The sequence below is a fragment of the Hemitrygon akajei genome, chromosome 5 (assembly GCF_048418815.1).
Source record: "Hemitrygon akajei chromosome 5, sHemAka1.3, whole genome shotgun sequence".
In the NCBI taxonomy this organism is placed as follows: Eukaryota; Metazoa; Chordata; class Chondrichthyes; order Myliobatiformes; family Dasyatidae; genus Hemitrygon; species Hemitrygon akajei.
In genome coordinates, this window is record NC_133128.1 from 141,364,476 (window position 1) to 141,392,450 (window position 27,975).

At 39.0% G+C, this 27,975-nt stretch overlaps 1 protein-coding gene across 1 annotated transcript; it reads left to right on the forward strand.

The window, feature by feature from the left end:
- The first annotated feature begins 1,104 nt into the window (after positions 1-1,104).
- Positions 1,105-27,935, forward strand: LOC140728245 (eIF5-mimic protein 2). The gene is made up of 12 exons (XM_073046722.1): positions 1,105-1,228; positions 12,642-12,715; positions 14,048-14,224; positions 15,045-15,139; positions 16,408-16,473; positions 17,094-17,229; positions 20,099-20,208; positions 21,355-21,525; positions 22,195-22,341; positions 24,098-24,236; positions 25,506-25,628; positions 26,870-27,935. The coding sequence occupies exons 2-12, from the start codon at positions 12,652-12,654 to the stop codon at positions 26,896-26,898; spliced, it is 1,257 nt and encodes a 418-aa protein (XP_072902823.1). The 5' UTR covers positions 1,105-1,228; positions 12,642-12,651; the 3' UTR covers positions 26,899-27,935.
- Positions 27,936-27,975: the final 40 nt, after the last annotated feature.

The window sequence follows — 27,975 nt, forward strand, 5'->3', positions numbered from 1 at the left end:
GGTTCGACCCCACTTGGAGTACTGTGCTCAGTTCTGGTTGCCTCACTACAGGAAGGATGTGGAAACCATAGAAAGGGTGCAGAGGAGATTTACAAGGGTGTTGCCTAGATTGGGAAGCATGCTTTATGAGAATAGGTTGAGTGAACTCAGCCTTTTTTCCTTGGAGCAACGGGGGATGAGATGTGACCTGATAGAGGTGTATAAGATGATAGGCATTGATCGTGTGGATAGTCAGGCGTTTTCCCAGGGCTGAAATGGTTGCCACAAGAGGGCACAGGTTTAAGGTACTTGGGAGTAGGTACAGAGGATATGTCAGGGATAAGTTTTTTACTCAAGAGAGTGGTGAGCGCGTGGAATGGGCTGCCGGCGACGGCGATGGAGGTGGATACGATAGGAGGAGACTTTTGGATAGGTACATGTATCGTGCTGTAGGTTTTCAATGTTTCTATGTAGCTTGTACTCCTTCTGCAAATCCCACCTTATTATTCTGGCTTCTGTCCCCTTCCTTTCCAGTTTTGATGAAGAGTCTCGGCCCGAAACGTCGACTGTTTATTCTCCTCTACAGATACTGCCTGACTGAGCTCTTGCAGCATTTTATGTGTGGTGCTCAAGATTTCCAACATCTGTAGAATCTCTTGAGTTTATCGCATAGGAGACGATGCTTCGGCACAGCCACGGAACTTGATTTAGAGAGGGAAGGGTTACCACGGCTGAACCATTCCATCCGGCTCGGCGCCGAGACCGGCAGAGGAACAAACCCTTCGTCACGTGCGCTGACGCAGGCAGTGTAGTATTTCCCTCACCACGCTCTTTACGTGTGGTGACGTCAACAGTTAGGTTGCGTAAAATTACATCAGCCTTCAGGGCGACACTATATGCGTGTGCTTTATAGTGTGGAAATCAAAAGGACAGGGTGAACAAAAAAATTTCAATTGACTACATCGCGAAAATATTAATCTTCCATAAAATTAGCCTGTTAGGCGTGGTCCCATAACACTGCAGCGGTTTGCAGTGTTCCGAATGACCTCTGCCTTCGTCCCTCACCTCAGCGGGCGGTAACATTGGCCCACTGACGTCAGCGGTGTCCCCTGTGCTGGGCGATGAGTGGTATCGTCCGGGCCGTACAAAGACTGAGCATGCGCACTGCTTCCGGGCTCTTACTGTAGGTCACTGTATGGTCGTCCGGTCCTTCTGCGTGTCACTGACTTGTACAGCTGTAGTTATCTCGGTGAGTCCTTTGTGTCCGGCCTCTCTGGACGTTGCATGATGAATAAACGGCAGGGTATCGATGCTGCTTTGTCGTTGTGGGGCGCGTTGGCGGGCGCAGTGGTCGCACTCGTGGGAGGGTGAAGCCCGGCTGGAAAGGGCGAGGCTGTGCGCGGGTCGGCGTTGGTTGGGAACCCGGCGGCTGTGAAAGGAGAGCGGTTTGTTCCTCTTGCGTTGGGCTTGTGAGGGAGCACAGGCCTGATCAGCGCCTCGGGGAAGTGGGAGGAGGGTTAATTAAATCGTCGGTGCTGCTGCTCGGCGTGCTCGCTGCTTTCCAGGCCGGCTCGCCGGATCGCTCGCTCGCTCACTGTCCTAATTCTCTAGTTGGAGAGTCACCTTGGTGAATCTTGTCAGAGAACGATGGGCTGTTACTGTCCGATTTCCTTCCTTCCTCTCCCCACCCTCCCCGACGGCTATTCGGTCTGTCTGGTTCTCGGCTCAATCTCTTTAAACACGTGCCTCCGCCATTACTGCAATTGGCTTTCGGCGGCTGAATTTACTGTCTAAAAAGGGACAAGATAAAATCAGGCAGCGTCGTGTCCCCGCTCTGTCACTGAGTAAGAAATTGACGTGATGGGGTGTGAGGTACAACTGGGGGAGTAGAGGCGACGCTGTAAAATCTTGAAGCGCACCCCTCATGGTACTAGATCGCTCATTCCTCTAGAAGCACAAGAAATGCAAATGCTGGAATCCTGTCTATGGTTTTGGCCAGTGGACAATATTTTTATCATCCGCCAATTTGCTTTCTAGAAAAAAAATAATTATTGGGGGAGTAGCTGGTCTAGGGCCGTTAAGTTGGAAGTTTCTTCTATTAATATTATTAGGCCATACTCCACTTGTTGACAATTCTTTAGCTGTCATGCTTGGAGCCCATTTTTATTGATTCAAGATTTTGTTTAATGGAGGATCTTTTATTTCACAGAAGTAAAATATGTTGGTATGGATGTAATTCAGAGAAACAAATTAGTTATCTAATGACTGTTATAAACTGAATTAGTTTAAATCTGTCCTAAAATCCATATATACCTTCCTGAAAGAAATAATTTCCTAAAAAAAATGGTAGGCTGGTAGTTTAAGGGTCTTTTGCTAAAGGTGTTCCAAAGATAAACAATGATTTACTTTGATTTTTGTAGGAAGTGTATAAGCTTTTCAAATGAAGCTGTTTTCTGCACTAGTGATTAGTTGGGCAGAAAGGCAATGTACAAACTTCCTCATTTCAGCATGAGCCTTTATTTTGAGATTTTGCTAGCTGGCAATAAACTTCATTTTAGAAAACTAAATATTATTGTTTTGAACTTTATTAAACTTCCCACATTTATTTGCACTTCATGCCTCATTCCATATTTTGGACTTTCAGCTGCAAAAAAAGCTTAAGATTTGAAATGTTTATGTAGGCTCACTGCCACGGTCATGTAGGCTTTTGGCTATAGTCATTCCAAAAGTGATTGTATTTACAGTCCATGCTAATGGCATAGATGAAAATTCCAGTTTGTTGCTGGAATATGACATTCATTGTTGAGACAATGCAGAGTCTGAAAAGATAGGAGTGAGAACAAAAGGGTGGCAGATGGTGAAATGTAAGATACCCACTTGCTTCCAAGACTTGGAGCCAGATTTTTAAATCCATCTTTAAATCCTGGATGTGGGCTATTGGATCCTGCTGTTTTTTCTGCCTTAGTCTTAAGTTTGTTTAATACTGTATCCTTGTGATTGAATTTTTTGCAAGTTCCTCTTATTTAAAATGGCTTTTCTGTTTGGGAATATTTGCATGATCCTCCAAAGCGAAGACTGATGTTAAAATTTTTTTAGCATGCCATTTTGGTTTCTGGTGTTTATTCAGTAACTTCATTCTCTTTACATGCTCATCTTTGCCACCTTCCTACTTGTATATCCATTTTTTGAAACTTGTTATTTGAGTATTATACTTACCGGTAATTTCAAAATCAATTTCAGTCTGTTACTTCTGGATCATTTAAAATCTCCATAGCCCTCTTGCCTATTATGAGCCCTTGTCACTTTGTACTGTATAGCCTAGTATTCAGTTTAACTTTGCTTGATCTCCTTTGCTTACAAAAGATTGATTCTGAGAGAATGGCAGTCTTTCAAACATTCTTGATGAGTGTCATTGTTTGGCTGTTTGAGTATGTGCCTCTGTTCATCTATTTACCAATCCCTCATCCTAGGTGATTTGGGATAATAGGCTAACTCCAGCTTTGTACAATTATAATTGCCTTTATTCATATCAAAGGTGATAGTTTTGGTTCTGTGATGCTCATCCTGAAACTGTATCTGGAATTCTGGTTGTAGTTTTTTTTTAACTACGTGATCTCTTGGCTAATTCTTCTCATTAGTGGTGTCCAAAACTAAAATTGTCTGTTTCTGGTTAGGTTCCATAGCATACTTTCTGTAAAAGGACGCAATCCCTGAAATGCTTCACAAATTCTTCTATGATGATACTGCTGCCTATTAGGTTCATCCAATCGATATGTACAGTAGATTAAATTCTCACAAGGCAATTGTGGTTCCTTTCAAAGATGTGTCCCTGTTCATGCTGTGCCTTATAGAGTGGACCCATTTTGGGGTCTTGGCTACTCCCATTGCTGCTTTTTCTGTTGTTGATTAATTTCAACCCAAATGTATTCTACATTTGTATCCACTGCTTCCATATCATGACACTTTGAGATCTTCCTTAACACTGCTACTGCCTTGTTCCCCTTTTGGCACTTTCAAAGACACTGTATAACCTGAGATGTTTGTTGGCTGTCTTGGGCTATGCACCCAACATGACTATTAGATCATGCATGTGTTGATATCTTGTCAACTCCTTTATTGTACATTCTGTGTGCATTCAAATAAAGATTAAGGTTTTGTATAGTTTTTACTAATTCTGGATTTGCAACTTTAGGGGCAAAGGAAGCAGGCCTGATTTTTGAAAGAAAGTATTGTAGATGCTGGTAGTATAAAATTAAATTAGAAATGCTATTGGGTGTCAATCAGGGAGAAATTATTTGTATTTGGGTTATTGATCTTTAATTAGAAATGCACATTAATTCTTGCCATTGTTTGTACTTCATTTAACTTTTTTTACTAATTAGGCTCAGAAGCAATTCACTGGTCAATGTAGCTATCATATCTTTAAATCACAGTTGTAAGCTTAAATCACAAAGGTTTAGTTGAGAAATAGGGAGGCTAGAATTTGGACATTAGCTAGACCATTATGACCAATTATTATTTAGCATTTTGGTTTTCATTACCTTTTCTGTGAATATAGGGATGTGTGACAAGAAACCAAAAATAAGTCTTGTCTACGTTTCTGCATTTTGTTTTCAACCGTATATATTTTTCCCAAGTGTTGCTTTTGTTTGGAAGGTTGGGTATCTGGGAGTGTATCTGAGTCAGTGGCATAATGGTTTTTCACTACAATATACAATTGGCTAGAACATCTCTAATCCCATAAACCAAGAACTCAACACTGTATCAAAGGAGAAACTTCATTGGATGCACTTGAATATGATGTCAAACTAAAAAAAAAATGCTTGGCTACATGTATCTAAGAGGGAGAGGCATTGAACTAAAATTTCACACCAGCAAGTTACATCAGAGTTGAATTACTGACAATAGTAGGCAGTTTTGAGTATTTCCATGATGGCTTAGCACCATAACTGGGGTGTGAAAAACAGTGAACCATGTTTAGTCATTTTTCAAAAGTGAAATGGAAAATCCATCTGTCTGCTGGTGAGTCTATATAAAAGTGGATTTGATTTCACTTGCAATGTTAAAGTTCAACGTAGATTTATTATTAAAGAATCAGAATTGGGTTTAATATCACTGGCATCATGAAATTTGTTAACTTTACTGCAGCAGTACAATGAAATACATTATAAATATACAGGGAAAAAAACTGAGTTACATTAGGTATAAAATAGTTAATTTAAAACAAGTAGTGCAAAAAAGAAAGTAGTGAGTTGATGTTCACAGGTTCAACATACATTTAGGAATCGGATAGCAGAGGGGAAGGAGCTGTTCCTGAATTGTTGAGTGTGTGCCTTCAGGCTTCTGTACCTCCTTCCTGATGGTTAAGTCCTGGGTGCTGGGGATCCTTAATGGTGTACATTGCCCTTGAAGATGTCTTGGATACTATAGAAGCTAGTCTCCATGATGGAGCTGATAAGACTGAAGCAAGCTGCAGAGATTTGTGAAGTAGCCCCCTCCCATACCAGATGGTGATGCAGCTAATAAGAATGCTCTCTACTGTACATTTGTAAGGTTTGGTTTATCTCAAACTAATGAAATATAGCTGCTGTCTTGTCTTTACAGCTGCATCAATATGTTGCATCCACATTGTCTTCAGGGATATTGACACCCAGGAACTTGAAATTGCTCACTCTCTCTGCTTCTGATTTCCCTGAGGTTTGGTTTGTGTTCTCCGGTTTTGCCCTTTCTGAAGTCCACAATCAACTCCTCGTCTTGCTGACATTGAATGCGAGATTATTGCTGCAACACCACTCGCCAAGCTGGTACATCTTCCTCCTGTACACTCTTTTGTCGCCATCTGAAATTCTGCCAAACAATGTCTGTATCATCAGCAAATTTATAGATGGCATTTGAGTTGTGCCCAGCCACAGTCATGAGTGTAAAGCAGTGGGATAAGCATATCCCTGTAGTGTGCCAGCGTTGATTATCAGCAATGTGGAAATGTTATTGTGAATGTGGTCTTCTGGTTTGGAAGTAGATGATCCAGTTGCAAAGGGAGGTAGAGAGGCCCAGATTCTGTAGCTTTTTGATTAGGAGTGTAGGAATGATTGTGTTAAATGCAAAGCTATAGTCATCCTGATATGGGTGTGTATATGTCACTATATACTACCCAGAGGGTCATTATTACAGGAGATGCAAAGAAACAATAGAATCATTGAAGAGCTACACACAAAGATGGGCAAAGCCAATGTGTAAAAGACATTTTGCAAATATAAGAATAATTGTAAATAAAATCGAGCTTGAGTTGTAGAGTCCTTGAAAGTGAATCTGTAGGTTGTAGAATCAGTGAAGTTTTCCACTGTGGTTTAAGGGTAATAATTGTTCTTGAACCTGATGATGTAGGACTTGAGGCTTCTGTACTACTTCCCATGGTCTGGATGATTGGGTCATTGATGGATGCTGCTTTCTTGTTGCAGCACTCATTGGTTTTCCTGTGATTGGTTGTTGAGGGCTGTGGGAGTTTGTGAAGATGACTCCATGTTCTGTCAGTCAAAGTGAGCTTAAAAAGCATCTGGGAACAAAACCTTGTTTTCACTTGTTAATTGGTTTTACTTTGGAGGAGGTGATAGCATTCAAGACTATCACAGCAGTTGAGCATCTTTTCTGTGACTCAGGAATTGTCACTTTCTATGTGAGATAACTTTTCAAGAGGTCATACCTGGACTTCCAATTTCTGTTTCTGATGAGAAATGGCTTCAAGCATTGACAGAATTCAATTGCATCTGATATAGTTTAGAGGATTCTGGGTGAAGAATTGCCTGTGACTGTTGAAGCTGTTCTTGCCCTACATTGCTAGCACTACGAACCATTTATGGTAACAAAGCAGAGTACATTGAATATGTCAATTAAATAACCTTTCAACCATTAGTGATTGAAGGTCTTTGTTGTCACTTGAAACTTTTGAATACTCAGTTTGATTTTGCCAGAAGTTAGATGATTTGTGGCAGCACATCTATGATATCAGAACACACTGGGGGGGGGTTAATTAAAATCTGTCTCAAAACATCTCGACCCGTCATGTGAAATGTTTATTCGTTTCCAACTTTCCATGGATGCTGCCTGATCTGTAGAGTTCCTCTGGTATTTTCAGTGTGTTAATATGGACTTCCAGCATCTACAAAATCTCATGTTTATTAAAATCTGATACTTGAATTCAGAAACTTCATTGGAATGTACATATCACAAGGTAAATTGAGTGTATATGGAAATCTTGGTACCACTACAACATGCAAGAGTTGCTTGTAGAGTGTCTTTACCTGTTTGAAGATAGTCTTGACTATGTTCACCTATTTCATCTTTAAGCATTAGGACATTGGTTATTTGACACTGATTTAATTGCATCTGCATCAACTTTGTCATGTCTGGTGGGGTATGGTAGGTTTCCAGCAACCATAGATTTAGTGGAACAGGTTAAAGGTTTGGTTTCCTGCATAGTGGTTTGCCCAACAAAAGGAATTTTGTTCACTTCCCATTGTTCATGATGTACTGTGGATTCTGATTAATTGGGACACATCAGGGTCAGGGCCAGTGCTTTTTGGCCTCATTAAGTGGCTGTCACAATTAGCTGAAGTTTCATGGAAAACTTTTTTTTCATAAAAAAGACAAACTACTGTAACTGAGTAAAATTGTGTATTTAAGTGAAATGCAGAACATGTTAACACTACCAGTACCTCTACAATGCTATAACTATGAGTTCATGGTAGTCAGATACCTGGTGCAGATAAGGGACTGCCTTCATACAGTGCTTTAGATGATTGTATCCTCCAAGTCATCATTTTCACTCCTTGTTGTTCTGGCATCTCCAAGCCTGAATGCTTGAAATCACAGTGAGCAAAACTGTTCCAAATGGTCTTTCTGCTTATTTCTTGTCAGCTGTCAGTGGTATCACTATTTTTTCAACAAAAACACATGCAACTGATGCTATTTTAAAAAAAATGGTAGTTGGAAGCACAGTCACTCAAGTGCACGTGACTGATTCTAGTTAAAACCTGTTCAAGTCTCCTGCTCCAATTCAGTGACGTAATGTTCCAAATAAATGAAGGGAATCTCAGCTATTTTCTAAATGTAGTTTTTGTTCTGAGTTATCCCAAATAAAGGGCAGCCCCAATTAACTGGAATCCTTAGACTATGCTTAGTCTTAGACTATACATAGTGCTTAGACTATGTAGGTTTAAAGTTCTTAAAAGGGAAAGAGTGAGGGGTTCTGGCATCTTGGTCTAGCCTCAGAAGGCTCCTGTGTAAGTAAAGGAGGTAATTAAAGCACAAACTTGTTACAAAAGGTATGTGCAAGTAGGGAAATAAGACTTCAGTTGTAAAACATTAAGATCACTTCTGGAGTACAGTGTACAGAACTTTTAAGGATGGATGTTCATGTACTGAAAGTGATAGAAGATTTCTTGGATGAATATGGATTGAGCACATTATTTTATCAGGAAGGATTAGACAGACTGCTCTTGTATTTCTTAGAGGAGCGAGTGGAGACTTGATTTGGTTCTATAACATCCCCTGAAGGATCTTCATGGGGCTCATGTAGAGAGGTGTAGAAAAAAAATTGACAATCAGGCCTTTTTTGTACAAAGACTAAAATATTTCCCATTAGGACAAAAATGGTCACTTCACCTGTCACTGAAGAGGAGTCTTTTGTGTTTTTCGACTCCTGACATGCTGGAAGATTGCTGAGTTACACAAATTCAAGGTACATTTATTATCAAAGTGTGTATACAACTGAGATTCATCCTCCTGCAGGCAGCCAGCAACAAAGAAACACCATAGAACCAGTTCAAGAAAACATCAAACCAAGAGTCCATTAATGTTCAATTAAGCATTGTGCTGTTGGCCCACTGCAAGCAGCAAGGCAAAGCATTCTTCACTGAAGTGTCCCACATCGCTTCGGTCACCTCCACTCAAAAATAGCAAAAAAGTAACTAGAATCCAGGAAAACATGCAACATCAACCCCAAAGCAGATCCATGGCCCCTCTGATTAATCTTTGCAATGTGAATCCTAAGACTCCACACTTTTCACAGCTGCTAGCGAGCAGAAGAGGAAGAACAGTTCAGCACAGGGAGATGGCACTGGACACCTGTCCCTCCTCCGCTCTCCTCCTCATCAACTTCAACTTTGCTTAACACCTCAATCAGAGCAAACCGGTGATGTTTATCATGGTCTCCAGGCTGCCAGGCCTCAAGATTGCACACTCTGCTCCAAACCTCTTCAGAGACAAAGTGCCAGATCACTCAATTGTTCCAAAAACAATCATCAAACAGCATGCAGCTTAGTAGTAGAATCATGTTTGATAGAAATGTAAGCAACACGCAAAATGCTGGAGGAACTCACCAGGCCAGGCAGCATTTTTGGGGGGGGGGGGGGGGGAGAGTATATTCTATGTTTCGGGCTGAGACCTTTCAGCAGGACTTCAGCAAAAAGTTGACTGTACTTTCCAGTGATGCTGCTTGGCCTGCTGAGCTCCTCCACATTTTGTATATGTTGCCTGGATTTGTAGCATCTGTAGATTTTCTCTTGTTTGTGATAGAAATGTAAAGTTTCATGACCTGTCTGCAGGATGTCACTGTTAGTCACATTGTTCACTGGTACCATCCTGAAGATACTACTACCACCTATATAGGAATGCAGAATTGGTATTTCAGTCAGTTTGGCTTTTTTAAAGCAGATGTGAAGGGCTGAGTAGCCTCTTCCTAACATAATAGCAAAGCAAACCAGATGGTCTTCAGTTCACTGAATGACAAAGCTAGTGGAAGAGTCCCTCTGGTCAGGGTTGACCACAAACATTGCATTCTAGTTGTTAAGCCAGGAGAGTGCAAAGCTGTTGCCTGTGTAGCAGCCCTATTCCACAGAGCTGATGAATCCAAAGGAATGGCAGACTTTCGTGGTTTGGCACGAGAAGCATTGTTGGACTGGCCAGTCAGTGTTGAACTTTACCCAGGACTGTCTTGAGGACTCCAGCTCTGAATTTTTCCTCTGGTTTACTCCTGAAGCCCTCCTGAGAGTGGGTGTATCAGCAAGGTAGTGGAGATTTGATATTGGGTTTTCCCACGAATCAGTCTGCCCAGTGTAACTGGTTTTAAGGTGCTAGTAACCTGCCTTTGCCTCTTCTGTTTGTAGAAACTTTTCCTGGTGGGCTTAATAGCTAAGCCATATGCGAAGGCTAGGAGCTGAACTTGGTTATTAGAGGCTATTTTAGATGTATGCCATTGGGAGCATTTAATAAATAGTGGAAGCTTGCCCTCATTGTGTCTCTTCTCCCCTTCCCCACCCTTGCCCCTAACCTTCCTGGCTACTTGTAGATTTTTGTGTTGTTGTCTTGTCATTATGCAGTTTCCCCAATGGCTAATTTAGCTTTTGCTGATGTACAGTTTTATAACATCTTTTTTCCCCATCTCCATTGGTATTTTTACAGCAATTTTCATTGCAAACAACTGTTAATGCTGAGGTCTTGGCCCGAAATGTTGATTCTTTTCCTTGGATGCTGTTTGGCCTGCTGAGTTCCTGCAGCATTTTATGTGCATTACATTGTTATGTTAATGCTGATGTATGTTTATATGTTTGCCTCCAGAGCTGCCTATACTACAGTTTTTGGGACCTGTGTATTTTGGAATTGGTGATTTTTCACTTTCCACTAAATTAGTGGTGAAAATTTGGTATTCAGAGTACGTTTTCATGAAAAAGAAATGCTGTAGTATTACAAATGCTTAATACATTGGGCATTGTCAACACTCTGCCCACTCTAGAATGTGGAACAGCAAAGCACAGCACAGTATGGGGCCTTTGGCTTGTAATATTGTGCTGATGTATATAAAACTACAGGGCAATCCGACTGCCTGTAATCTGGTTCCTTTGATAATCTGGCACTGATTTCAAATTTCTCGGGCCGCCGTACCAATCTGCTGCGCATGGTTTTGGTTGTGCTAGATCTGTTCACGTGTTGGTGTGCTCTTGTAAGCAGAGACAGGCGATTCCTGCTTGTTTTCCTGAATTTATTAATATCATTTGCATGAGGCGCGGCCGCCTGGCACCCACGGTCTCGCCCACCAGTGGTGGGGGAGCTGGCGCATGCTGGGTCGGTCCGCCTTCTCACCTGCTGCCGGCAGTCACACACTGCCCTCCGGCATCACCCGGCTGGCACTCTGTTCTCTTCTGCCTACAACCGCAGATAAGACGTGGCGACCCGCTGAATTTAAGCATATTACTAGGTGGAGGAAAAGAAACTAATGAGGATTCCTTCAGTAACTGCGAGGGAAGAGCCCAGTGCTGAATCCCTGGCTGCCTGGCGGTCGCTTGAAATGTGGCGTATGGAAGACCTCCTTTCTCCGACTTCTGCTTCTGCTCACCCAGATGTGCTGCCACCAACATCAACAGTTTTTGAAGAAACTGTTGTGCCAGTTTCAGCACCATTTACCTGTACCTTTTTATTTTATCTGTGCCTGTACAGTATATTACTTTATTAAAATTTCACTTGCTACTCATTTAATATTTGTTTCATTATTATCTAACTTGTACTGATTTACAAGATATTTTAAAGGTATGATGAGGCGGTTAGCTATTGCTTAATGTGATCCTTCTGTAATTCGGCATTTTCACTAATCTGGCACTCCTCAGGTCCCATTGGTGCCGGATTATAGAAGGTCGACCTCCATGACCAGTCCAACCCTTCTCTCCTACACTCATAACCCTCACGACATTCAAAGTGTAGATTAACCAGAGTTTTACGGAGCTGCAATGTTGAAGCGTGTCCCCTGACTAATGAAGGCCAACACTATATGCCCACTTAACTACCATCAGCTTTGCACGGCAGCTTTGAGGGACCTGTGGATTGGATCCCACTCTGTTAAAAATCCAGTCACTGACCTTCCAAAGCGCATCACTTCGCACTTTTCTGGATTGAAATCCACTTGAATTTTAACTGAATTTTACACACCCCCTATGGGACAAATGTTTGTGTACAAACCACATCCCCAAACACTTGAGAAATGTGGAAATATTTTTGCTATTTCTGCAAAGCCTTTGCCATGTGTAAGTTTTTAAGGGAGAATTCCAGACTTTGGAGCATAGGTTGCTGAAAATATTGCTGCTAATATTCAGAGATCTCAAATATATAAGAGGGCAGAATTTCAGAAGATTGTGGTTCATGAAATACAAGAGAATAATATTCTATGGTTTTTAAATTCTGGGAATTACTGCATTGGGAGCCAGTGTAAGAACATCAGGTAGTGAGTGTGGGATTTGAGAAAAGTTGAGCTACTGTGCTTGAGTGACCTCAGTTTGTGTAAATGATGGATTTGAGGTTGAACTGGAGATCATTGCAATAGAACGGCTTGTTAATTGCAGCAGTGTGTGAGGCTGTAAGTACTTCTAGTCCTAGGAACCAAAAACTTGGAGCAAAAGTACGTTCTTCTAGTTTGAAAATTACAATAAATTTGTTATTTGTAAGTTTGTTTTGTGGTGGGTGCCTTTTGATTTGAATGTAATTCATTTCTTTAGATTAAGTTCCAGCATGTTTGTTTTCTACATCTTAGAATTATTTTAAAATGTGCAAATTGATAGAAGTATCTACACTGGTTGAGACATGATAAATGTATAAAGTTCCTTTTTCTCTCATGACAGGGTGTCTTTTATGAATAATCCAAAGCAGCAGAAGCCAACGCTAACTGGCCAGCGTTTTAAAACTAGGAAAAGAGGTACGTTTCTGAAGCTAAATGTATACTTGTTTTTAGAATGGCACGCTGGTGCAACCAATAACATTGATTGCCCTCTTTGTTTCACAGTCTTGGGTTAAGCCTTACTTATGTTGAGTTTCTCTACGCTTCCGTCATTATACAGGACTCTGGGTGGTTTAGCTTGCTTTGATTATTGAAAGACTTTTGGATTGATAGGCTAATTGGCCTTTGAAAAGAATGGTGTATGCTAACGGAATTAAAAATGCACCTAGTGTAAATAATGCTTTGACTGAGTTGAAAAGCCCATTTCCGCTAGTTTAACTGCATACTAATTGACTTGTGCTTTTTTTGTGTGTAAGTCTGCATGCTTAATCATGTTTTCCTTCTGTAAGCAATATTAAACATTGCAAAATAGGGAAAAATGTTTGGGGAATATCTTGCAGGTTGTGTTTTTCTTTGTTTGTATTTGGAGAAAATGAGTAGTTTTGCAAACCAGTCGTCTAAGGGTAATTCAAGGGTTCTGTTGAGAGCTCTCCATAATTTCCCCTCCCTCTAAGTTGGTGCAGGTCAGAGTTTACGAGTAATTGATGAGAAATTTAGTGCAAGTTGAGATGTGAACAGCAGTAAGGTTTAGATTTAACTCAACTACAGTGTTATATTTTATACCATATTATATGTAAATGTTTATGACTACCTCCATTCTGTTCCTTAATACATTAAAAAGGGACTTTTTGTCAATCCATTGCATTAATTTTGTTAACAATCTCCCCCTCCACCGCCCCCCAGTGATTCACCCATGAAACGCTGTTTCACAAAAATCAAGTAGGATTGGGAACTGGAAGCTATCGGAATAGGATTGTCCAAATTATTGAATAGTATCAATGGTAGCTACTCATATTGTAGTGCTCCTTAATTTGATTGAATATTGTGTTCTCCCTAACACTGTCTTGAGTAGTGGAACATGTACTGTATCTGGTGATGAATATTGGTTTGCTTTTTTTTTTACTTTCCTGCATTGAAAAATTCAATTTATGGAGGATTTTATATAAAATCATATTTCAGTTGGGTCTAACCCCAGTCTCTTTTGACTTGACTAATATCCTTGTATCAGGAACTCAAAATGGCATTTACCTGATTTGGCACTGATTTGTTCCACTGTCACAAGTCAGCAATACTTGAATGAGGTGCTTGCTATACTAAATAAGTTCACAACAGCATTTTGTCATCCCTGCTGATTAGTTAACATTTATGATATTGTACATTTGAAGATTAAGTAGTAGGGTTTATTTGTAAGCTATAGGCATTTGTTTGCTTAATACCTACCATGCTGACAATGAATCTCTTGATACGCAGATGAAAAAGAGAAGTTTGAGCCTACTCAGTTCCAAGATTCTATTATCCAAGGTTTGAATGAAAATGGCAGTGACTTGGAAGCTGTAACAAAATTTCTTGATGCTTCTGGAGCAAAGCTTGACTATCGTCGCTATGCCGAGACCCTATTTGATATCTTGGTGGCCGGTGGGATGCTGGGTAAGACTTCGCTTAAGGCTAACTTAATTTATCCTGGCATTTGAAGTGAAGACGGACTTTGTAAATTTATTGATACTTTGGGGTGGGGAAAATTTTAATCTTAATGTGTTCCAGCATGCACTAATTGGAACAAAGCTAGTATAAATCTATTAATTTTGGTTATTTCCTTGGATTTGGAATAATGAAGATGAACTTGGCAGATATTACAAACAGTAAGTGAGCTATAAGAAACAATTTATGAATGTTTCCTCTTGGAAAGTTAATTTCAATGGTGCAACTGATGGGATGAGAAAGGAGTATGCCCTCTCAGATGTTTTTAAATGGTTCAAATTTCCGTCCTTTTCCACAGTCTTCCTAATCTCTAATCATTTTGTAATCTCAAACTTTGCAAATCCAGTTCTATTTTCATCATCTTGCTGTTGACAGCCTTGTCACCCAAGTTAAATCAATTATAGCTGCTCTAGCTTTTGCTCGCAAGGATCTTGGGGAGACCTGGATTAGAGTGAGGTTTTGTTGTAGGGAGATGGCAAGACTGGTTTGTTCCTTTTGTGCCCCTGCACCACCTAAATATGCACCTTCCAATTAAATGTGCTGTGCACTTGCATTGTTTAAAGACTGAGACAAATGGCTTGTGGGTTACTGGGACTCGATCCCTGTCTCTTTCAAGTTCCTTTGGTTCTAGGATCAATGGCTGAAATTATTCTGTATCTTGTGTTTTAATTTTTTGAGTTCAATTTGTTGCATGTACAGTAAAATAAAATTTGGAGAGACCAGTTATTTTGTATTAGAATCTGCTTTAGCTTTTGAATTTTTTTTGTAGCTCCAGGTGGTACCCTTGCTGATAACGTGACCCGTACAGATGTCTGTGTGTTTGCTGCTCAAGAAAACCTGGAGACAATACGTGCATATGCTCAGGTAAATTACTGTTAATGAAGTGGAGGGAAAGATGCTTGCATTGAATTTAATCTTCTGCTGAAAGTTCTAAAAAGCAGTAAAATGAATATTTGAAACTTTTTTGGTATGGCATTTGATAAGCTTTCTTGCAAGTTCTTTTGCTGCAGTTGCCCATTGCAGATTATCTTAATTTGCTAGGTGTAAGTTGTTGTAAACCTGCTGACTTAAAAGTTCATGGTAACAATTGTGGTCTAGTTTGAGTGCAGTTGAATAGTTGGAAAGGGATGGTAATGTAATAATAGGTCTATAAAAACAAGATGAAAGTGAAATATGTTCTGGAAATACTCTGGTTAGTCAATACCTGAAAAATGGCTTTATCAATTAACTTCTAAGACACATTGTTGGATTTTGGTTTAGAATTTAAGCACTTGCTGAATGATGCTGTGAGGCTGAATGTGGATGTAAGAATTCTCCGTCTTAAATATGCTGTGGATATGAATCCTCAGTCTGCCTATTACCTGCCTTTCTCCTTCTCTTCCATACCCCTTTGCTACTTCCTGCAGCCTCTACTAAACTCTATACTGAAATTAGTGTTGCTTCCTTCTAGCTCTTACTGTTCTACAAAATCTTGTAACCACCTTCCAGGTTTTGGATGGCTGTTAGTAACTATTTGTAGTGATTTTAAGATTTTAAGGTGCTTCATTAATCTACTTAACAATTACACTGACAATGTAATTGCGTCATAAACAATCTTGTGGTATTTTGTGCATTTGTTGATGTTGAACTGCTGAATAAAAATTGTATGGTTTTGCACATTTCCCAAGGGTAAAAGTGCTCTTAATTGGCTGCAACTGAAGTTTAGTAGGGAAACTTGGAACAAGCAATGTTGGGGAGGAGGAAGGCAGGCAAGGGAAGAAATAGACTGCAGATTCATATTCACACAACATATTTAAGATGAAGGGTCTTGATCTGAAACAATATCACCTGTCCAGTTCCCTCCTTAGATGCTGCCTGACCTGCATTCCTCCTCCAGTGCTTTTAGTTGCTTTTTAATTGGTTGAGCTTCAGTTTCTGAATGAATATTCCATTAATGCTCATATGATTAAATATTGCTCATTAAGTAAGGACTGTTTGGCTGGAAAAAGTCTAGTGTTTGTTTCTCTGTAAATTGTTGCCTGTTGGTCATTGCTTAATGATCAGCCACATTTTGATGGACTTACTAAAATTTTGCATAGCAGGTTAAGTTGCCAACATTCCCTGATTTCTGGCAATTTCTTTTTGCTTCACAGGTGTTCAATAAATTGATCAGGCGTTACAAATACCTGGAGAGAGGATTTGAAGATGAGATAAAGAAGGTCTGACTTTTTTGGCTGCCTGAAGGCTTTTTTGCTCTTGGTAATATATGGTTCAGTTTCACAGCGAGAATGAATCATGACTGCCCCATAGCCTGCTCTATCATTCAAGAACATGACTGCTGATTTCACTAGCTTCATTTTCCTGCTTGGATTTTTCCTTCCACTTCCACCCCACCTCTACCTCCATCCCCACTGCAATGATTTTCCCTGTACTGCACATCTTGCAAACGAATCTGCATCACTTTTAAACATTATTATTATTATTATTATTATTGATGAGATATCTTCAGATTGAGTTGAATTTTGCTTTGAAATTAAGCCACAAACTTGAATGGGTTTATCACAATGTCTACTTCACTAATGGCTCATGAGTAAAGCTGTTTTTTTGCGCTGAAATTGGAAATCAGCTAAAATCTGTTTCTGACCTGCTAAAGACAGTTTAGCGCACAGGATTGTGTCCTGCAGGCAAAATAAGTAACCCTTAAGGACTGAACCTACTCAAACTTTGTGAAAATCTAATGTGTCAAATGTGAATTTGTAATTCTACTTCTGTTTTCTGTATTGGACATTTCCTGCTATGATTGCAAATGAGACTAATTAACATCTGTGGTTTGTTTCAGTTGCTGCTATTCCTGAAGGGATTCACAGAATCTGAACGAACTAAGTTAGCAATGCTGACTGGGATTTTGTTAAGCAATGGAACATTATCATCCTCTATTTTGAGCAGTCTCTTTAATGAGAACTTGGTTAAGGAAGGTAAATTCTAATGAGTTATGAATTTTTCTGTACATGATAACCAGTCATTTGTATCTACACTTGAATGTATTTTACAAAGTTGTTAATACTAAAAGCCACTTTTCAGTAGCATCTAGGGCTGAAGTTTGAGGTAATCCCAGAGCTTCAGATGATAGCAGCTCAGTTGCAGCCACTTAAGCTGTTAGATTTCAAATGTAGCTCAAATATCATTGCTTAACAACGGAATTGAAGGTCTTGTTGCAACAAATTGAGCTAAAGTGCCCTCGTTCATCTTTCTAATTTTTCTTTGGTTCACTTTCATAGTGCTGTGAAAAACCTTTTTTGATAAATGGGTTGATTTCAATTTTTAGCTAGAGCCACAGAGTATAGTGTTTTTAATTGCATTGATTTATTTTGGGTCAATAAATTGTAACATAGACACAAGTGACAAAGACTCTTGGTAGCTGCTGGATTATTGGAATTGTACAGGTTCCCCAGGTTTCAACAGACTTCTGCTCCCAAGAACAGTTTGTAACCCAAACAACTTAATTTGGAAAAAATTTAGGCCAGTCAAGAGCACTGTAGGCAACAAGGGTGTTTAATTCAGTATTGCTGTGAATACAGTTCCACCTGGCAGAAGATGTTCGCAGGCCCACAGGCAAATTCATCACCCTGGTCCCCCAAATACGCACATAAGTAGGCTGTTTGTAACCTGAAGAGATCCTGTATTGCAAGATATTCCAATTTGAGAAAATTCTATAGTTTTGAGCAGTGCTTGTTTGGTGTAAGTACTTAACATCCCTACTGTGGCGTAGGCTGCTGACAGCAACTCGCCAGAGTCCTCTGTCCTAGGCCGGTCTTTTAAGTTGTCCCCAGGTGTAGCCCATCTTGGTGTATCCTTCCTCTCATGGGAATTAAATCTTCGGAGTTTTGTAGCACTTGGTTTTTACAGGACAGTGTTACTAGCCCCATACCCAATCCTCCTTCTGCACCAGATCTCGAAACCATCATTAGTAGATTTTTGGTTCAAATAACTAGAGTATATCATAAATATGAGAGAGTCAGCAGATGCCCTTAAATCCTTCTTCACCTCCATGCAGGGTCCCAAACAGTCCTCCCAGGTGAGGCAACACTTCACCTGTGAACCTGTTGTGTCTGGTGCTCCGAGTACGGCATCCTCTACGTCGGTAAGATCCCTAGTAAATTGAGGGACCGCTTCAACAAGCACCTCTGCACCATCTGCTGTAAGCTGGACTTCCGGTGGCCAAACATTTTAATTTTGGTTCCTGTTCCAATGGGTCAGTCCAGGGCTTCCCCTTGTGTCAAGATGAGGCCACCTTGAGATGGAGGGGCAACACCTTGTATTCTGTCAGGGTATCTTCCAACCTGATGGCATGAGTATTTATTTTGTCTGGAAAACGTTCCCTCTCCTTTGCCACCCCCTCAGTATTCCTCACTCTGACCTTTTACTTCTCACCTATGTTCCCTCAAAAATGTGCGCACACGTTTTTCAACCAGCGCACAAAGGAAATTAATATGTGCACAAAAGGTTACCTAAAATGTAATTAATTATACTTATTGAAAATAATCTTTTAGCTAAATGTTTCCGTTAACTAGTTAGTCAGTTTTTTTCAAATACCACAATGCATGTCACTAATTTACGTCACCTCACCTTTCCTGTTCTGGTTTGTACAGCTGCATCACGGTGGCAGCCATCTTTGGCAGACAGTGTTCATATCGTAAAGTTTACAAAGATCTGTTTCAAATCCTGTAGATAGCTTACTAAGTTTTATTTCAAAAAATATTGATCCACTATGTCGAATTCAAAAGAAGCGAAGGGCATGAAGCGCAAAAGAACTGCAGATTACCCGTTACAGGAGTGCTACGCATGTTACGGTTGAGTGCAGATGAGCAAGGGCGAAAACGATCAAACCCAGAGGAAATCAAAATTCTTATCGACAGTGTGTTGTTAGCTGTTAAAATGAATAACTCTCTACATTCAGTTCAACACATTAATGAACATATGGAAAAGTATGTTCAACTCTGAGACAGCTGGTGAAGCAAAAATTATGTGTTCAAATTTCTGGAGACTATCAACTATATTGTTCAGAGAGACGTGTTTGAAGAAATAGCATCAGCAGATTTCCACACGTTAGCAGTTGATGAAACTACAGACATATCTGTCAACAATTGTCTCATTCTGTACTTCAAATTCAGATCTAAAGATTGTACTGTTTATAAAAGGTTTTTTTGGTGGAATAGTTAAGCTGCAGGTGTGCGATGCTTCTATTGTTTCAGCAATTGATTCACTTCATTTTGCACGAGGCAAAATTAACAAGATAAGAAAACAGTATCTAGGATACTGCTACCAAAAGCTATCAATTGGATGGAAATTCTATTAGACTAGATAGAGTTTACAAAGAATGGGTAAATGCCAGAGACAGGAGAGAGGAAAGAATAACTGAGTGACTTAAAATGTATGCTATTTTGTCATTCTGTGCAGTTTTATGTCAAATATTTTGTAAACCTACATACACTCTGCCATGTCTGCACTCAGTGTACACATACTTTTGTCACAGGAAAAGAATTTGCACAAAAGATTTTTGTGCACACCGACTACTAAAAATTAGAGGGAACATTGCTTCTCACCTGCCTGTTAGTTCCTCTTGGGCCCCTTTCCCACCCATTTGGCTTAACCTCTCCCCATCATTTTATTCTGGCATCTTCCCCATCTCAGTCCTGATGAAGGGTCTCTGCCTGAAACATCTATTCATTTCCATAGATGCTGTCTGACTAATTAGAGTACATGCTAACATCGTTAAATAGGGTAAAACAATCTGTTTAACATTTTAACTTCTATTTGCCCACTTATTTTCTGTTCTCATTCCAGGTGTTTCAGCAGCATTTGCTGTAAAACTGTTCAAATCCTGGATATCTGAAAAAGACATTAATGCTGTTGCTGGGAGCCTTCGCAAGGTCAGCATGGACAACAGATTACTGGTGAGTTTTTAAGGAAAAATTTGAATCCTTTGTTTTCTCAACTATTTTAAACTCCTTTTTTTCCCCCCTGGAAGTTATCCCCCATTTCAAGTGTAAATTACTACAACTTGAAATACTCAGTATGCCTGGCAGTATTTATTGCTTTGATTTAATCATGTAGTTCAGGCCTTGTTGTCAACAAGTTCAGTATTCTTATTAGCTTGGTGTTCAAAATGCCCAAGCTGAAATTTTTTTGTAAAAGTGCAATATGAAAGAAATCTCAGCAAAAATGTACATGTTATAAATTAGGTAGCTGATATTTTAATTGTGCTCTCCAAATTTAGCTTAATCTTCCATATAAAGTTTGAATTGCAGATGCATCATCAGCAATGCTTTGTCTGTTGCTTTACCTCATAAAATGGCTACGTTTGTGGTCTTCTGCTGTGGCCCACTCACTTCAAGGTTTGATGTGTTGTGCATTTAAAGATGTTCATCTGAAAGCCACTGATATAGCTACTGCTTCCTTCTTGTCAGCTTGAACCACCCATGCTACCCTACCTGGCACCAACAATCATTTCATGGTGTTTCATCTGAACGACTGAACCTCTTCACCATGTCAACAGCATGCTTTCATGCATTGAGTTGCTACCACACGATTGGCTGACTTGATATTTGCATTAACAAACTGATATACAGGTGCAGCTAATAAAATGAATGAATGTAGATCTGTTTGCAGGAAGATATTTCCCTTGATTTTTTAAAAAATCCTTTCATTTCATGCATGCAATTTGAGATTTCAGTAGCTGCACTTCTGCACAATTACACTGTTTAAAAGGCATTCAGACAGAAACATGGATTGGAGGGACTCTGGCTGAATGTAGCTCAATCTGGTCACTATGGGGAAGTTATGCTGAAGAGCCTACTTCTGTGCTATTTAATTCTATGAATCTGGTTTTTGTGAATTGCTTTGTCTGCCATAGTTGTGGTCTTTTGCTATATTGTACATCTTCCTTTACAGATACTTTAGGATCTCCTCAAATGTCATTTCCTGGGGATGGTACAGTTCAATATACAGGGATTCATTTAAAAATGTATCAGTTATCAGCTTTGTGTTCCAGCCAAAGAATATTATGAGATAGTTATATAGTTTAAAATTTTTTTTTGCAGGAGTTATTTCCAGCTAACAAACAAAGTTTTGATCACTTTGTCAAATATTTCACTGATGCTGGTTTAAAGGAACTTGCTGATTTTGTCCGCAACCAGCAATCTCTTGGTGCACGGAAGGAGCTACAGAAGGAGCTCCAAGATCAAATGGCCCGTGGTGATCCCCTCAAAGAGGTAGTATTACTAAACAAACCTAAAAAGGTTGCTATGAACGCTTAAATAAATCTTCGCACAATTTCTATTATAACTTTTTTGTTTTCAGTTTGCTAATTTTGATACTTGAGGAAAAAACACAAGTATCTAAACAGATGGACTTGTCTGTAAAATAATTAGTTGTCTTGGGTAATTAAAAACAGTACCTGAAGGCTTTAATGTTTCCATAAGATGTGTGCTTTAGAAGATGCTTTAATCTAGCTGTACTTCTGAAAGTGGATAATATACAACCATTTTAAAAATGTTAACTTGTGGATAAAATGTTTAGATTAATTGCATTCAAACCCTTGAGTGACAGATGTGATGATGAAATAGGTGTTTCTGATCTGGAGTCTGTATCAATCTTTTTATGAATTTTTTTTTCCTCTCCACTCAGCAGATTCTACACTCACCTTGCACATTTAGGGCAGTTCTGTTCTTAGCATGACATGCACCAATAAGGTCAATTCAAATTGGCTCAAATCTGTAAGTCATTCAAATGAGGGTAGAAATTGAGTAATAATGCTTGCTCTGTCAGCCATTCAAGGTACCAGAAATGTAAAATGAGACTGTTTATGTTGTATGGAAAATCTGATGTAAAACTAATGTTTGAAGGATATGAATAAAATTAATAGTATTCATCCATTTAAGATTATCACATATGCCAAAGAAGAGATGAAGAAAAACAGCATCTCTGAACAGACTATGATCAGTATTGTTTGGAACTGTGTAATGGGTGCTGTGGAATGGAACAAGAAGGAGGAACTGCTAACAGAACAAGCCATTAAGCACTTAAAGGTAAATTCCATTTGCTTTCAAACAAATGATTTTTCTCATTTGTAATTTATTAATGGAAAGTCCCAAGTTGTGAAATTCATTGTGCATTTAGTTTATGTGTGGTTCCAAGGGGATGTTTGAAACTGAGAATTTTATGTCAGTTTTATTATAACTTTATGTAAAAGTCCACAGCTAATTTTGCTGTGGTGAAAGGAAGACTACAGAAGAGAATGGCCCATCCTCCAGATTTGTTAGTTTATTCATCACATTTGAATTTGAAGAAAACTGTTTGACACCTCTGCAGGCTTTTACATTTGTTAAGATCAAGACTGACCTTCTGACTTAGTATCAATTTGCTGTTCTTTATGTGGGGTTAGGGTAATATCATCTTCTAGATGTGATTACTGTAGAAACCTTCTGGGAGTATGTCATGTTGGAGAAGTGAGCTGTAATTGCCTTTAAAGCTTAGATTTTGCAAATGGATTATAGCCACTGTGACTCACATAATAATGCAAAAGCATTTTTCTATACCAAATTGAAATTGGTCTCAATATGGAAATGACATAATACATCTCCCTGTACATAGTTATCCTTAATTTTTCTGCTTGATCTTGATCGTGTTTTAAGAACTTTTAATTTGCAGTTTGTAAACTAGTTACACCAAACACAGCAGGCCATTCAGCTCTTCAAGGCTGCTTTCAATTCAATTCAATATTGGCTGATAGTATAGTGCCTTGAAAAAGTATTCAGTCTCCAACGCTTTGGTCACATTATTGAAGATTACAACATTTTGATCAGTTTAACTGAGAATTTTCATTTGTGAATCACATGCTCCTTTTTCCCCACAGAAGTCCAAAAACAGATAAAAAGTAAAACTAAAAATTAAAAAACACATCAGCAATTCAAAAGTATTCATCCCCCTTTGCTCAGTACTTAGTTGAACCACCTCTTTCAGCTGTCACAGCTAGTAGTCTTTTAGTATAGGCCTGTCAGTTTCGCTCAATATGATGGAGCAAGATTTGCCCATTCCTCCTGCAAAATTACTTGAGCTGTGCCAAGTTAGTTGGAGTGGCAGAGGACAGCAATTGAGGTCTTGCCAAATGTTCAGTTGGGTTAAGATCAGGGCTGTGACTGGGTCACTCAAGGACATCAATTTTCATTTGATGCCACTCAATGCTTACTCTGGCAGCGTGCTTTGAGTTGTTGTCTTGCTGACGAACCAACTTCCTCACCAGTTTAAGCTTTCCAGCAGGGGCTAGTGCTTTTTTTAAAACAGGATTTGTCTGTATTTAGCAGCATTCCCATTGTGACTTGACCAACTTCAATGTATTTCCCACGTAGCAAATGAAAGTAAATGTGAAAATAGTTGTGGGGGCTGAATACTTTTTCAAGGCATTGAATATTTCAAGACCGTGTTTTGAACTCGTACTCTTTGACTCTTCTTTCCTTTTGAATTTATTCAGTGATTTGTTCTTTATTCACCTCTAGTACCCTCTCTGAAACACTGGGGGGTGCAGCAGGTACTCAACCAAAATATTTGGTACTGAAATATGGCTACTGAGTTAGATGTGTTTTTATACCAAGGTTCAAATTACACGTTTGTCCCTGCTCTAAAATCCCTTGCTCTGTGTCCTACTGTTGTTACCCATGCTCCTTTTCTAGATACAATATTGAAGAGAGTGCTATTTCCAGATCTGTACTTTGAATACAAATTGTTTTCTGTATGTTTTAGTATAATGTTTCTTGTGATTATATTTTCCATTATTTTTGTTTTCAGCAATACAGCCCTCTCCTTGCTGCCTTTACCACCCAAGGTCAATCAGAGCTGACGTTGCTGCTGAAGCTTCAGGAATATTGTTATGACAACATTCAGTTCATAAAGGCCTTTCAAAAAATTGTGGTGCTTTTTTACAAAGGTAAATTCTATTTTATGGCTAGCCTAATAGAGTATTTGATCCTACACCATCATTCAGACTTGTTGTTGGTCTACTACAGTACCTTTCTTGACTACCCTGATAGTCATTGAATATCCCTTAATATGCCAAAATCTGTTCTTATTGAATTTGACTGAGCCTCCGTAGATGACCATCCAGTGCAGAGAATTCCAAAGATTCACCAGCTACCAATTGAAGGTTCTCTTGTTAGTGCTAAACTTTTGTAAATAAATCCTCAATTAAAAAATTATTATAGTTGCCTCTATCATTTGACTTGTTGACTTTCAGTGACTGCAGATGTCTGTTATTTTGAACATCAGTATTAACCAATCTCTGATCACTTTTCAGGTTTGTGCACCATAGTAACTGACCTTTTTAATTGTGCTGTATCTAACATCTAATTGATGTCCATGTCTTGATTTTTGTCTTTATCTCTGAAGCTTCTTCCTCCATAATCCCAATTTCATCCAGTTTAGTATTAGAAGACTCAAATATGGCATTTGACCTTGTCAGCCAGATCACTAATATTGGTTTAATAGCTGTTGCCCAAACATCAGTGCTTCCAGTTCTTCCACTAATGCATTAATCTAGGAAAAATTTCTACTCTCTCTGATTTGCCAGACTAGTCCTCTTTCGTTCTCTGCAGTCCCTCACTTTTTGAGGTGAGCAGTTTTGAGATACTGTGGTGCAGCTTCTGAAAATAACAGCTGGATATAACATGGCTGCTTTTTAAATAATAAATTTTAAAGCCAAGTAATCAGTACTCTTTGGTTTAACTTAAAATTTCATGGAATACCATTCAACAGCATGGAAACGAGACCTTTTGGTCCAACTCATACATGCTTGATCCCAGGTGTCTTGGCACTTCCTCTGGCAGCTCAATCCTTATAACCATCATCCTTTTGGAGGTGTTAGTGGAACAGAGAAATTTGCCTAGTACCCGTTAAACTATTCCCTCCTCCTTTAAACCTTTCCCTTCTAAATATTTTCCCCTCTACCATGACAAAGTCTTATCTACTCTGTCCCTCATGACTTTTATGATCTATTCCCTTAGCCTCTTTCTGTACAGGAGAAACAATCCATGTCTGTTCAGTCTCTCCATTTTACTTCAGTCCTGGCAACATTCGTGTGAATCTTTATTGTATCCTTTGTGTGTAGCCAGATCCTTTATGGTATGGTGACCAGAACTACACACAGCTTAGATTTGTTTTTTGTGAGCTTTTATTTTGTTCCTTTTGTTCACATTTGTAGCTGATGTCCTGAGTGAGGAAGCAATTTTGAAGTGGTACAGAGAGCCCAATATGGCAAAAGGGAGAAGCATTTTCCTGGAGCAGATGAAGAAATTTGTTGAATGGCTCAAGAATGCTGAAGAAGGTAGTACAAAGGTCCTTTTGTAAATGTAGGAACTCCTATCTATAATTCAGTTATGATCAGTTGTTTGAGGGGGTGGGTAGGTCTTTTTTGGGATTTTAAAATAAAATCCCATTCTTCTATTTGATTTGGTCTCAGTAAGATGGCTGTTAGTCACCCCTTTACGACTTGAGCACAGTCCAGTGTAATATTTCAATGATATGCTAGATTTTGGGCAAGATGGAAAATTGGTAGCCCCATTGAGATCTATTTGTCATCCTCCAAGATGAGCAGCAATTTTTTTCCCCAGCTTACAATCTTTGCCCAGCCAACGAAGGCATGACTTTGACAAAGATGTTTATTACTTTGCATTAGAAGATTTTGTTTGCATTGTACTGTATGCATTAAATTGCATTGGATAATTGGGTGAACTTTAAAATTGTTGCTTAATATTAAAGTACCTGCCCTGAACCCAGGATTTGCTACTTTTTAATATGGCACTGTGGTGTGAGTGAATTTGAGTGTATGGGCAGGAAAGGCACCTCAGTTCGACCAGAAATCATCACAAACTTTGCCTTGTTTGGTGCTGATGTAAAGCAGTGTTTAGCAGATGGACCAGCTGCATATCTGCCATCTCCAAAAACAAAGTATCTGCTTAACTGGATTTATATAAAAAAAAAATCACTTGTGCTTATTAAATTGTTTTTGAAGGACCAGTTTGAGGAAGAAAACCATACAATGCTCTTAAAAGGGTAGTCTTAAAGATGCAAACTAGATTAGATGGATTAGAATTGGGAGGTGGAATGTCCAAGAATTTGTCACAACCAATTGTAAGAAAGAAGTGCTGTTAGATTAAGGGCACTGGTCAGATTACCAGCACTGAAAACTGAAGTTAGAACAAGGCACAATTGATAATCAAGCTCTGATTAACGTGGAGGTTTGTCTGTTAGGTTCAAAATTGTTGAATTGTAAAATAAGTACAAATTAATATTTGGGTATTTGAAAAAAGGTGGAGAATCTATAAGACCTGGAATGCTTGAATTTGATGTTGAGGGAGATGCAGCTGCTTTAATTTACTACAGCATTCAATGATAAACAAACTTCAGCACTTTGCATTCATCCATATGTTAAAGCCACAAGCTTATTTTTGTTTGTGTGAGGCATAGTTATCCATTCTTTGATATTTTTTCCAGGAATTGAAGTATTTTTCAAAGGTAATTTTTCACCAGTTGCCTATCCTAATTGTAACTTTATTCTTTCCACAGAATCAGAGTCTGAAAGTGAAGAGGACTGAAACTAACTCAATTGAAATCATGTTCTGTATTTTTAATAAACAACAGGGGTTGTAGAGTTGAATTTCAGAGTTCAGAAATTGATTTGGCATTCTACCTCCTGTATTTTCTACTGTAATATCTAGATGTAAATTAAGGGCTTTACAGTGATCACACTGGTTTGTTTTAATTTCATTTTCTATATAATAAAAGTTATTGCTGGCATCATCTGACTTGAAATTTAGCTCTAAAGTCAGTTGCAGTTACTTTTTGACCAATTGGATTGTTGCTGTTCATTTGGGAGCACAAGAAAACATGATTGGGGGTACAAGTTGTTTGTAGCTTTCAGCAGTTAAGCTTCGGAGGACGTAAAGACCCAGAGACAGTATCTTGCAGGTCTGGTGATTGAAATTCAAATTTAAGTGTGGCATGTTGCTGACTGGGGTCATTTCAAAGTACAACTGTTAGTCCCCATGTAAACTATCAAGAATTTACAGGAGGAGGAAGTTTTAAAACTAGGACAAAGTATATTGTAATCTCCCTTTAGCTACACTATTGTATTTTTCCAGATCAAAATTGAGTGCTTGTTCAGTTTCAACTAAACAGTATTTGAATTTTAATGGTATCCTTGTGAATGGAAATGTGTGCATCTTATTTTATAATTGTACAATCCTAAAGTTGTGGTTCAGATGAAGTTGGTTACTTTTTTGAGTGTACTTGGAAATTGGTTAACTTTAAAAGCACAGTCCAACTTGCAATATACTAAGTTCATTGGATAGTTAATTTTTTGCCTTCATGAGGTACTTGATTCATGTGAATACTTATTTTTAAAGCATTTTTACATCACACAACAGAAGAGGAATTGTTCTGGGCACTTCAGCTCTGCAAGTCCTTTTCTTTTGTTGGCATTCAAGTTTACAGCCAGTGGAGGATGCATGTTTTCAGAACATGGTTTGAAAACAGCTGCACAGGGCTGATGTCAATGATGGTGAAACCTTCCCCTACAAAAAAACTGTAACTTCAGTTGTGTACCAAAAAAATTAAACTTTTTATTAATCAATTTGCTTGCTAAATTAGCTTTTTGCAGTTAGGTTCCTTTG